At 41.7% G+C, this 12,834-nt stretch overlaps 1 protein-coding gene across 2 annotated transcripts in view; it reads left to right on the top strand.

The window, feature by feature from the left end:
* Positions 1 to 12,834, top strand: part of LOC121649649 (NLR family CARD domain-containing protein 3-like) — a 36,534-nt gene that overhangs the window by 5,759 nt on the left and 17,941 nt on the right. The window contains exons 2-3 of one of the 2 annotated variants that reach the window (XM_042000648.1): positions 5,875 to 5,951; positions 9,410 to 9,694. In XM_042000648.1, the coding sequence (XP_041856582.1) occupies positions 5,882 to 5,951; positions 9,410 to 9,694 (355 nt within the window). In that variant the 5' untranslated portion in view covers positions 5,875 to 5,881. The remainder of the gene's footprint in view (positions 1 to 5,874; positions 5,952 to 9,409; positions 9,695 to 12,834) is intronic. The other variant, XM_042000657.1, reaches the window with a different exon arrangement.

Below are 12,834 nucleotides of genomic sequence, written 5' to 3'. Positions count from 1 at the left end.
CTTGACTAGCATTTCTGAATTACACAACTGTGGTGTTAGCTTTGTGGCTAAAATTCCGACCATTGTTATACTACTGGGGAAACACTTTTGTTCGCGATTACAATGTCGCACTGAACCGGATCTGGCAGATTACAGTTGCTATGGGAGTTTTCTTACAAGTTACTATGGGTTACGTACACTTTTAACATATTAATGTGATATGTTCGAGTCTTGCATCAGCGGTCGGGGGTCTAAATGACGTTGTTAGTGTCTGACAAACGCTGCTTAATTACATAAGGTCCTAAAAAGTGTGTATCCAAAGCAGCTCCTGCTAGCGGAAGTAGGTCTAATATCTGATCTCCTTTCTTAAACTGACGCACTACAGCCTTCTTATCATATTTTCTTTTCATTGTTGTTTGAGTGACTTTTAAAGCCTCAGACGCAAATGTACGGGCTTTTTTAATCTGGCGTGGAAGGAAGTTACATACTTGCACACATTTGACTCTGGAGAGGTCTTACTATCTAGTAATTTCTCCTTCAAGACCTTTAATGGACCTCGAAGAGAATGACCGAAGATAAGCTACGCAGGGCTATATCCGAGTGATTCCTGTGGAGACTCATGAGCAGCAAAGAGAACAAATGGGAGTCCTTCATCCCAATTTTTGCCTTCCTCCCAACAGTATTTCTGTAGCATAGATTCAGTGGTCTGATGTCACCTTTCTAATGCTCTTTGGCTTTCCGGGTGATAAGCTGTGCTAGTAACGTGTCAGATATTCAGATAATTTAAGACCTGTATAAACAGTCTGGAGGTAAAATTACTCCCTTGATTTGACTATATCACTTGCGGCAAAACAAACGTTGAAAAGAATTTAAGCAAAGCCTTAGTAACATCTCTAGTGCTAATCCGGCATAAGGAATTCCCTTCCAGATACCGAGTTGCAGCACACATTAACGTTAACATAAAACAGTTTCCGGATCGTTTACATGGCAAAGGGCCTACACAGTCTATTATAAGTTTCTCAAATGGTTCAATCACAACTGGAATCGCAACGGGGCACATGGAATCTTCTGATTCGGCTTTTGAGTTATCTGGTACACACGGCAGCTGCTAACATGGTGAATGATGTCTTTCAAGAAATGCCTCAACACACACCTGTATGTTTTATTCACTCCCATGTGTCCTGACCAATGATCGTCATGTGCTAGGTGCAGTACTTGTTGTCTGAAAGGCGCTGGTATTAAAATTTGTTCTACTACATTTCAGTCCTCATTCAGAATTACAACTGGACACCAACATCGCATTAGCACCTTGTCTTTCATATAAAAACCACTGCCAACTGTTGCTAACTTGTCAGCACTTACCACCTCTTTGAAGCACTTGTGTAACGTAGGGTCCTTCCTCTGTGTGTCACACAAGCTTGCACGTGAAATGGGTGAGGGGGAGCTAACAGGGGATGGCTGAACCTCCCAAACTTTTACGTCAGGGCCTGTTACCATTTCCTCTGCTTCTCCCACCTGCTTCTCATCATCTGAAAGAGATGTCAAAAAAATGTGTCAGTCAAATCAGTGCCTGAGCACGGATTACCACACATGTCTGTTTACTGATCTCAGGGGCATCCAGCGCTTCCAGAGCAGGAGTTACTCTGCCTCCAGCGATGTCATTCCCTAAGAGAATAGAGACGTTAGCAACAGGCAACTCATTACAGAGGGCCATAGGAAAGACACCAGTAGCCAAGTCTGTCTTTAGATGGACTAGATGTATGAGTTGGGGAGTGTATCCCAATTCTACTCCATGCAAGATTACACTGTACCTTGCATGTGAACTTTCAGAAAAGGGCAGTGCATCTGTTCGAATGAGAGTCTGGGAAGCTTCCGTATCTCTTAACATTCTTATTTTCACAGGTTCTGAAGAATCCTCAGACAGAGTTACAAAGCCATCCATAATAAATGGTGCAAAACATGGTCCCAGTGTTGTGTCAATTCTTTTCCCTTGCTTTTACCGCTCACAAGTCCCACTCCCTTTTCTTCAGGAGGTGAGGATTGGCCTTTCTGCTTATTTTTAAGCATCAGGCAGTTTCCTATTAAGTGCCCTACTTTGTGGCAGTAATAACAAGAACATTCTTCCTGAATGCAAGGTTTGGCTGATTTCACATTTTCAACAGCAGTGTTTTTCACAACTGGCTTGTATACTGTTTTATGAGTCAGCACATATTCGTCTGCGATTACAGCAGCAGCCAACAAAGTAGCCACGTGCTGCTCATAAATAAACTACCACACTCTCAGATAGCTGTTTCTTAAATTCCTCTAAGAGGATTAGTTCTCTCAGAGAATCAAAAGTGCTCACACCATCTGAAGAGCACCACCGGTCAAAGAGATTTCTCTTTTCCCATGCAAATTCAATGTAAGTCTGGGACTGGTTTTTTTGATACGTTCGATATTTCTGTCGGTAGGCTTCCGGTACTAATTCATAAGCTTTAAGCACCGCAGCCTTCACAACATCGTTGCGCTGGCTGCCAAGAAGAGGGAGCGCTGCAATGACCTCTTGAGCGTTCCCTTTTAATCTGCATTGCACAAGAAAGGCCCACCAGTCTTTTGGCCACTTCAAAATTAGCACTATTCTGTCAAATGCTGCAAAATAGCAGTCAACATCTCCATCCCCAAATACAGGCACAGCAGGAATACATTTTTAATATTAGGGACTAGAGAAGACCGAGGCATCAGATGACCCGCTAGAGCCAACAGTCACCGGTATAGTGGACTGGGTTTGAGCTTCCAGCTCCAAACGATGCATGCGCACCTGCTTGTCAGCCTTGATTTCAATGTGAGGGATCTCAAACTGCGCTAATGCTCCAACTGAAGCCTTGCCAATTTCATCCTCTTCCTGGTTTTCCTCCGTCCGTCTGGCTGTCTTCCTGCCTGGATTAGCCCCGGTGTGGAGCGAACGGACGGTGTGGCGACCCGGCGTGACGCTGCCTGGTTGCGGGACCTGGGCTCACCGGCGGACCAGGCTCGCACCATCTTAATAGTCTTGTCTATTTTTGTGTGTTTATGTTATTTTGTTGTTTAATTATGTTGCATGGTTTTTTGGGTTTTAATCCTTGTGCATGCTTTCATTGCGTTTTGAGTGTTTTTGTTTTGTTAAAGTGTAGCACTGTGGCTTCTGTGTTCTAATTGTTCCTCCCCCTCTTTCTTTTGTCAAGTGCTGCAGCCCGGGGCGGCTGCCCCATCTCTGGTGGTGGTCCACATTCCCTTTTCGTGCAGTGCAGTGTGAGTGTGAGTGTTTACACGGGTGGTTTAGAACGCGGACCCCTCTTTTCTTTTGTTGTGGGTTGGAGCTGCCGCGGGCTGGGTTAGCCCTGACAGTGGATTCCTTTTCTGTTCCACAGTGCTACCGCTTCGTTGGTTTGTTTTAAACTTTAGTAGTTATTGCATTGTTTAATAAAGCCGTATTGTTTTATTAGACACGTCTCTGGCCTGTGGTATTCTTAGTAAGAAGTTAACGGAGAGGGGGAAGCGTGGTTCCTGACTGTGCTGTGGAAACTGCTCCGCCCCATTACACTTGCTAGATCCCGCCTCCTCAGGCAGACCAGCCACCACAGGCAACACAGCGGTTGTTACGACCCCGTTTCAAATCCAGGGGAATTGGGGTTGATAAAACAAAATGAGCCGGACCAAATTATATATATACTTACGATATATACAATCATTTATTACAAAACCAGGTTCAAAAAACAATAATAAACAACAAAAGGTGTCCTATAGTCGGTATATCTTGTCTGGCAAAAGTAATAAGAAAACCAATTAACAAAAGGCACTGAGGTAACAATTATCAATACAATATGCAATTAACCATTAACAATTAAATAAAATAATAAACAATTTTCTTTACTTATTCTAAATACTATACAAAACCAAAAAAATACTTGTCTTATTTTCAAAATACTACACAAAAACCAAAATCTTACAATTACTCTTAACCTTACCATAATGGAGCTTTTTGTACAAACCGAACCAAAGTTCAATAGCAAATGGTAAGCTATACAAACTACAAACCAAAAACAGCTAAAAAACGTAACTTAACCAAAACACAATTGTGTACTAAACTAAAGGAAAATCTAAATGCTGTTACTCAAACCACACAGTTTACTCAGACCAGCAACTTCTACACAATTCTAATTGGCGAGCTGTGGGCCTAATGGTACCACCAAAGGGTAAGGTGAACAGGCGGCGACCAATCATTAGGGAGGCAGAAGAGTAGGGAGGACACTGTCGAATCCAGAGCCAATGGCAGAGAAGCAACCGAGCAGCAGAATTTAAATTATCACATGCATACATTCAGTTTGGAGACAGAAATTCGTGTTTGTACAGAATGAGGGGGGGCTGCTTGGTATGTGTGTGCATCTGACTGTGTGAAATGATGTGTTTTTTTGTTATGTAATTCTAGTGACAAATGTTCCATGATTGGTCCGAGTTGATTAATCTGCTTATACCCAGGTCCCACACATTAAGCATTTTATAACAAATTAATTTTTTTTTTACAAAACTTGCTAAATATGCTTAACTAAAGAAGCTTTTTATGTCTGCCTCAAAGTAGTTTTTATGCAAAACAACCATTGTAAAGAGAAATAGAATGAACAATCATTCTATCAAAAACCAACTAATCTAAACCAGTTGATGAACATGTCACCCCAAAAGTGGAAAAAGTGATGTCATTTGTCCTAGTAAAAATTACCCTGTAGATATCTGAAATTACAATTCTGTAAAGGAATAATGGCATTGTGCATATCTGAAATATTGTTTTTTAATCGGAGGAATTTAATTACAGGCAAAATTGTCTGCAGAAAACTTAATAAAAACAGTGCCAGGGCCCACCAGGATGGCAGTGACTCATGTGACAGACATTAAGTCAGCTTTTGAGCTGGTCATGCCTAATTCAATACATAAAATCATTGTGGAAATGACATATCTAGAAGGGAGATGTGTTTTGGGGAAGAAGTAGAGCTGGACAAAACACATTTAGTTTTTTTTTTCTGAAAAACAAGTGAATTATTCAAATTGAACCATTACTTGAGAAGTAAGGAACACCATTGCATTAAATGTTGATAGAATAGTTAGTAATGGAGTTAGTAATAAAATATTAAAAATGCTTTGGTTTCAGACATTTTTTGGATCATTAAACATGCACCGGGTCAAACTGACCTGGGAATATCATTGTTGTTCCTGACAAATTAACATAACAGAAGGGTTAGAAAGAAAACACATTTTTGGGTGCACTACCCCTTTAAGGTCCATTTATGCTCCCTTATGTGCGTAAATAGGGATGTCTGTTACAAGCTGTGTCATAAGTCACCGTCCTTATACTGCCATGCATCTTTTGCGTTGCCATGGTTAAGTTAATTCCTCCACTAGTAGCGAGTGCTAGATTCAGACTTCACATCAGCCTACATCAGTTTTAGACATCGTTTGGTGGCAGTAATGCATTGCTATAAGGTTGTTTCCAACCACCCAACACACTGTAACACATATAGTCTTTTTTCAAAAATTTGCACAATTTCTACAGTTGTACTCATCTTCATTTTACTACTTTTTTGTTCCCTTCATGATTCTCTTCTATGGTTTGTTTCTTTCACTGGTCACAAGTCACCAATTCTGCTCAGCACTACCCCTACAGTTTCTGTTGGAATTGCTCCATCTTCTGTGTCAAGTGACAGATAGCTAATCTCCCTGAAAATGAATCGAATTACGTGCATAACCGATGCAAAAGACGGATGAAAATGTCCGTCTTCTGCATAAATGGGCCTTTAGTTGTCATTGAGGCGATTCTGAGAAAATTTGTCAAAGTTCAGTAGGGCTTCTTTAACAAGTGATGTGACTGACATGATTTATGTTTCTCAGAGCAAAGATGGAGATGCCTGTAAAGCCGCCGCTGGAAGAAGCCGCTCCCATCCAGAAAGATCCAGAACCTTCAGCAGGTAGGACCCAGGATCACATGAAGCCCAAATTAAACAATCAGCCTTAGTTCCTTTTGTGGTTTCAGTATCTCCTTATATATCATTAGTTATAGATTCCTGTCAAGGACTGTGATGGGTATTTTTCTATCGAGAAATAAGACACAAAGAACTCAGGTTGAGGCTTTCAACATTGCGATGGGAAGAGACAGTGGTTCAGCACCAGAGTATCTGGTGTCAACTCCGAAGTCTCAACCTCAGCTCAGCCTTTTTATTATGCGGATTATGCAAATCACATTAACCAGTAAAGCAAGTCAGTCAGAATGGAAAAACACATTCATCATTTCATAACCTTTATCATGAAGAGCAGTTGTAGCCACATCCTGTGTCCTGCAGAACAGGCAAGACTGCAAGTCATTACACAAGCTTAAAAGAGGAACTTTAAGATGTCAACACTTCTGCTTAATTTAACAGATTGTATAACTGCAATGGAAACCTTTGTTGCCATGACTTTAATGCTGAACAGAAGGCAGGGTACAACCTACCAACAAGTCATTTGCGGGTCATATTTCTGCCAGAGAAAGATGTCTGATCAGCTCCTCCCAACAGTCGTGACATTTAAACTCCTTGAATAAGAATCTCAGATAACAGATGTGTCTGGGCAGAATACGGGCCACTTCTTGCTTTTATTCCATTTCGTTTCATAGTTTATTTCAAACATGTTCATTCATTTACAAGATTTACTATATTTACATCTTCAGACTTCATGTTTAAAAAGGAATAGGCAGAAGTAAACTTATAGCCCTTCCCAATTTCTACAATACACTGTAAAGCGTGATTGTGAGGACCTGGGAATTCAACCACACACAGCAGTTGGAATGTAGAAAAAACAGATTTATTCAGCAAAGGTGCAAAAGTCCGGCAAGGCTGGAAGAAGCGGTCTAGTCCTGGAGGGGGGAAGGAGGAATGCTGAAAAAGTCCAAAATCCAGAATCAGGGTCAGAAGGCAGGCAAAGGTCAGGACACAGAGACAGATGGGGTACTTATCCAAGACGTCAGGCAAAGCTCGGGGTCCAAAAACAAAGCATGGGTTAGAGTCCAGAAATCCAAGAGACCAGGCAAGAGGTATCCGACAAGGGCAAGGCAAGAGGGGTAATTCAAGGGCAAAAGTAGTAGGCAATCTGAAGACAACTGAATGCTGGATATCAACTCTGGCTTCAAACACTGTCACACCATCATCATCATCCTCTGTTGGCTTACGGCTCAATTACGGCAGTGGCAGGTGTTGTGTGGGTCAGATGTGGACCAGATGTCAGTTTCCAGCCTGGCTTGGATCACGGCAAGTCCCCTGTGTGCCACATGTGGTGCAGATGTCAATTGGATTACTGCAAGTTTTTTGTGGGCCAGAAGTGGTTCTAATACAGAAAGTCATTCTTATTGTGATTCTTTGTGTGCCACGTGTGGTGGTGCACAGATGGGATTTTTTAACTGGGCCGGTAGTTCAAAAAATTTAATCCAGATAAAAGCTATCCAGATTTAATTCCCATGTTTTAGGATGGCGGATCACGTTATCCAACTTACTTTACCCCGGTAGCTCAAAGTAAAATAGGATTGAATCCCTCTGATCTGATCCCGTTTTCAGGATCACCAAATCCAAATTTCCTGGATGTAGATCAATGTGTGTTGCCGGTCATGTGTAGAAGAATATGTAGAAGAGGTGGTTTGCATGCCTTAACTACATGCAATTGGAACCACTGGAGCATGTAACATAATAGGTGCATGTATTGTTTTGCACAGCATTGCGACCAGATGGAATGTCCCTCTCTGTGACAATATTGATGATGCACCTGAGCCCTGTGTAGAGGTAGCGGCCCAACCTCTGGGATTTTGTCAGAATGAGGGACAGGCGGGACGTGTAGTGAGGGATGCAATTGTTAGAAATTTCTTGTTTTGACAGGTTCTTTCATGATTATGCAGTGATGAATAACAGGAAAATGTAATATTGTATGTGTTTATTACTAGATTTTCGGGGGGGTTATTTCGTGGGGACAGGATAATGTCATGTTTTTATTTTTGCTTTACTATGCTGCAAAGGTAAATAGGTAGCCTAAGGGGATCCAAGCTGATTTTGGAATCCAGATTTCCCTTTTGAACAGCCCATTTTCAAGATTTGATTCTATCTGATAACTGATAGGATTACATTTGAACAACCGGCCCAAAAAGATATTTTTGATCAAACAGACTTCAGGGAGAATTTTTTTTAAAGCATGCACAAATTGTGTTGATTTTGTATTTGTTTTTAATTATGGCCAATTGGACTCTTAACTCCTTTATCACTTCAGTATATTTGCAAACTGCTGAGTAATTAGCAATGTGAGTCAGGAGTGAGTTTTCCAGTTCTTTTAATGTTTAAATGCCTGGTTGCATAAACCCCTCAGTTATTTGTTTATCTACTCTACTGTGTTTAGGACACCATGTATAGTAGACATACAATGGCCACAACAGGCACAGGCGCAGAAAGAACTCTCTTGAGGACCCCGGGGAGTGAGAATTTGCCTTACGGTGTGTTCAATTGGACATGGTGTGTCGGAAGTAGGAGCTCAGATCAACATAATCCCAAGGTTCAGTGTTCCCAGCGCTTCGCAGCCTTAAAGATGTACAACAAAACATGTAACAACTGTTCACGTAAGCAGCAGATGACAATTCTGACTTGGAGCTTGGAAATTTCTACATTTCTGTACAATTGAAATGCACCATTAGTCGAAGCAAATAAATGCTGGGCTCTCAATGCGCACTGCAATGACATTAATTCTCTGTTTTACAGGCAATGTTTGCTGCCTTATGCTGGGAAAGTGAAGGGAAAGATTGGTGTCACTATGAATCTGAGGGGGACATATCCCTCCCGTCCCTAGTGCCATCTGCGCCCATGGGTGATCATGTGACTGAGTTTTAGCAGCTACACTCACATTTACTTGACAGCATAAGTTAAGGTCACATTTGGGCCAAACATTTTCTGCTATCTGGGATATATTTGAAGAGCTGCAGACTGTTTCAAACATTTTCATTGTCTGCAAAATGTAGTCGCTCAGATTATCTTTAATATTTTTATATTAAAATAAAAATTATTTCAGTTAAAATAACCAACTTTTTAGTTCTGTAATGACTCTAAAAAAAAGAAGAGGATAAAACCATCTAAACAGGATATTCTGTTTAAGAGCAGCAATTCTGAGGGAACAAATGTCGAAGTGGTCCCAGAACTCTAAATCAGCCTGTATTGTGGAAAAGAAAAGAACAAATATGAGTCATGTCCTGTTTCTGTCAGAGTGAATTTAATCTGATAACAAACTATGAAAATGTGCATGTACTGTACCAGGTAACGGCCCTGATACAGTCACATTTGTTTTAATTTCAGAAAGAAAAATGGTCATGAACCTTTCCTAAAATAATGATACTCTGAATGTTCATGTTTTCTTTTTTCTGTAGAGAGAACAGCTTCCAAGATTCGGCCTGAGTTTGTGTCGAGGGTGTCGTTAGAAATCCTTAAACAACTCTTAGACTACCTGGAAAGAGATAGAGTTTTCAATGTATGTGAGAGAAAGGATATACTTGAGAGGAACCAAACCACAGACGATAAGGCCCGCAACTTCATCGACTCTGTGATGAGTAAAGGGGATGAAGCCTGCCAGATAATGCTAGCACATCTTAAAACCAAAGATCCCAAACTCTACTCCCAGCTGCTTTCTTCCTCTGAGCCATCTGCTCTGCAAGGTAGGGCCATGTATTTCTGAAAAATGTGTCAACCAAGCAAACGTTTGGGTTGTTTACGTCTCTGAGTTAAAGACGAGTCATATTTAGAGACCAGAATATTTACCAGCTGTTGTTCAACATTTATTAATTATAATAATGGATTAGATTTATATAGGGCTTTTCAAGGTACTCAAAGTGCTTCACACTGTATCCATTATTCATTTAATTCTCACTCATACCTGGTGATGGTAAGCTACATGTGTAGCCACAGCTACCCCGCAGCAGACTGACAGAAACATTGCAGCCGATCCACGGCTATGGCCTCTCCAACCACCACTGAACATTCATACACCAGTGAAGAAAACATTGGAGGCAATGAGGGTGACTAGGGGAGTGAGAATCGAGCCACCAACCTTCCAATTATTAGATGACCCTCTCTACCACCTGATCCACTGTCCCCCCTGTTCTGTTCTTCTTCTTTCTTTCTTTTTTCCTTTAACCTGTCCAGTCCAGCATCATAGCAAGGCAAATGATAGTCTGGTTGGTGTGTAGTGCTGAACAAATTTACTTTGCCAAGGGGAGGTTTATGGGTATAAAGCTCCTCTTTATAATCTGATTAATTAATTTTACTGCTGGGGAACTATTAAGATTTTTAATCATGATTAATCACATGACATGTTGCGATTAATCGCATTGTTACGCGCAAAATGTCTCTGTCCTTTAAAAGAAGGCCTGCTGCTATATAAAGGAAATGCAGTAAATTTTGTTTTACTAACACTACATCAGGGGTCTCCAACCTGCGACTCTGGAGCTGCAAGTGGCTGTCTGGACCTTCCACAATGCCTCTAAATATGTTGCAAAAATATACTTTTTTAAAATCAATCTGTATTGTCATTAGGTTGGAAACCAGGGGCTTTTTTCTTTTTTTACTTTACATCATTTTCAATAAATATCTAAATCCCTTAGAAGAATGTCTGTCTATGCTCTTTTTATAAAGGTTTTATGTTTTTCTTTATTTTAAAACCTAAAAATGGAAATAAAAACGTGGTTCTTCAAAAATAACAAATTTCCTATAGTAGCTCTTCATTAAAAAAAGTTGCCTTTTTGAAAGGTCTCGTAACATTTGCAGCTCTTAAGGAGTTTTATTTAGCTGGCTGAGGGAAAAATGGCTGTTTGGATTGGAAAGGCTGCAGACCCCTGCACTAAACACATAAACAGATTTAGCAGCAATTTTCTCATTGACAGTCTGATCACATCCTAAAGCGACAGTTACCTAAGGAAGAGTTGCTCTTTTTTCCCTGGAATATTGCACCAATGCACAAGCATCACAGCCATCATATGTGCTGTAGAGCATAATGTCTGAGCCTCAGTGTTGGGAGTAACAGATATTACTTTTATGGGTAACAAAGTAAAGTAATGCACTACACTGACTTTACTGGACTACAGTAACGTGTTTTTCTGCGTTACTTGAGCTGTGTTTGCCTGTATGTAAAGTTCTGATCTGTTTTAAGTGGTATGCACATGCTGCTGCCTGTGTTTGTGCTTGCCTGGGCACACAGCCATAGAAATCGATTTGCGTGACGTAACTGGTTGTGCGCCAACTAAAGAGAAAGAAAAGTGGATCTGAAGAGTCAGAGATACAGGCTTTTGGTCAGTGGCGATATTGATATTATTTTTAGTTCAGTCCAGTTTCAGTCCAAACTTGTGGCAAAAGATCCTGCTCGCCAGTCAGTGGAAGGAGTCCTTCAGCAGCCTACCTGCCTAAACAAGCAGCCGACCCGCCTAAACAAGCTAAGCTTTTTTCAACATTTCCTGGAGCGCAGCAGCTGGTAAGACAGAAATTAACAAGCTAGTTGAAGGGTTCATTGTAGGAGACGTGCTCCCGATGTCGACGACTGAATCGCCCAGGTTTAGAAAAATACTAGATAAAAAGATTATGAGACAAGTGTGCACATTTCATCCCACAGACAGGGATGTTGTTCTTGTGGTTTTAAAGCCATTTTGTTTACAATATACAATAAACACTATGGAGCCAGGCAGTGATGATTCGGCTATGATGTTTGTCCATGTCTACATGGTGAATTAAAAAATGGTAAAGTAATAAGTAGCGGCGTTACTTTTCAAATGCAGTAGCGAATAAAGTAATTTCATTACAATTTACAGAAGTAATGAGTAACTAGTAACTAATTACCTTTTTAGAGTAACTACTCCAGCACTGATCTTGCTGGACCTGATCGGAGGGGACAGAAAAAGAAGGAAGGCAGCAAAAAGAAGCAAAATGGAAAGCAGAAAGAAGAAAGAGGAAAGAAAAACACAACAGTAAAAAGAGGAGGCACATTAGGGCAGCCCAGAGACCCAGGCCATCAGCAGCAGTTCCCCAGTACGAACCCAAGCTACAGACCCTGGTACCACCCAGGGGGTGGCAGAGGACCCGATCTTGGCCTGTGAAGAACAACATCTTGTCCAACCAGAACTGGAGTTCAGTTAAAAATGCTTCTCCCACAAGTGTGTATTTTACATTCTGAACTTTTCCAGAAGCTTGTTTCTGATCCATATGGAATGGATTCAAGATGTTAACATAGCAGCAAAGAACCAAGAAGCTGCCGGGCAGTTAATAACACCACTGAGAACTAACATCGTAATTCCAAACTCTCAAAAAGAAGAAACTTTGGACTCCCTGACACTACATTCTTCCCACTTTCACTTCAGTTCTTAGCAGATTACATAAACAACTGTTGTAACTGATTACTTGGGGTGCCCGGTCTGCCGCATCTGGGTGGGATGGGGGGGCTGGCTGGGGGTTGCTGGAGCCCTGGTTCCCGAGGTGTGCAGTTGGAACATCGGAGTGTGTGCTGGCCCACGCCGTGTGGCTGCCTGGGGGGGCCTGGTTCTTGGGCATTGTGTCAGTCCTCTGCCTTTGGGGGAGGGGTGGCTCCCTCTGGGCTCTTGAGGTCCTGGACCCTTTGCTCTGTCTGCCCTGGATGGCCAGTCCCTGGCAGGGCGGTGGCTGCCGATCCTGGCTACTGGGGCCTGTGGACTAAGACCATGGGGTGCTCTGACTGGAACTCTCCGGGTGGACTTGGGGTCATCTTCAGGGTGGAGTAGCTTGGGTTCGTGCTCCGGGATTGTTGTTGATGGCCCGGGTCTCTGGGCTGCCCTGG

The sequence above is a fragment of the Melanotaenia boesemani genome, chromosome 2, assembly GCF_017639745.1.
Source record: "Melanotaenia boesemani isolate fMelBoe1 chromosome 2, fMelBoe1.pri, whole genome shotgun sequence".
NCBI classification, from domain to species: domain Eukaryota; kingdom Metazoa; phylum Chordata; class Actinopteri; order Atheriniformes; family Melanotaeniidae; genus Melanotaenia; species Melanotaenia boesemani.
Note: the sequence above shows the minus strand (reverse complement) of the source record. Positions and strands in the feature narration are given on the sequence as shown.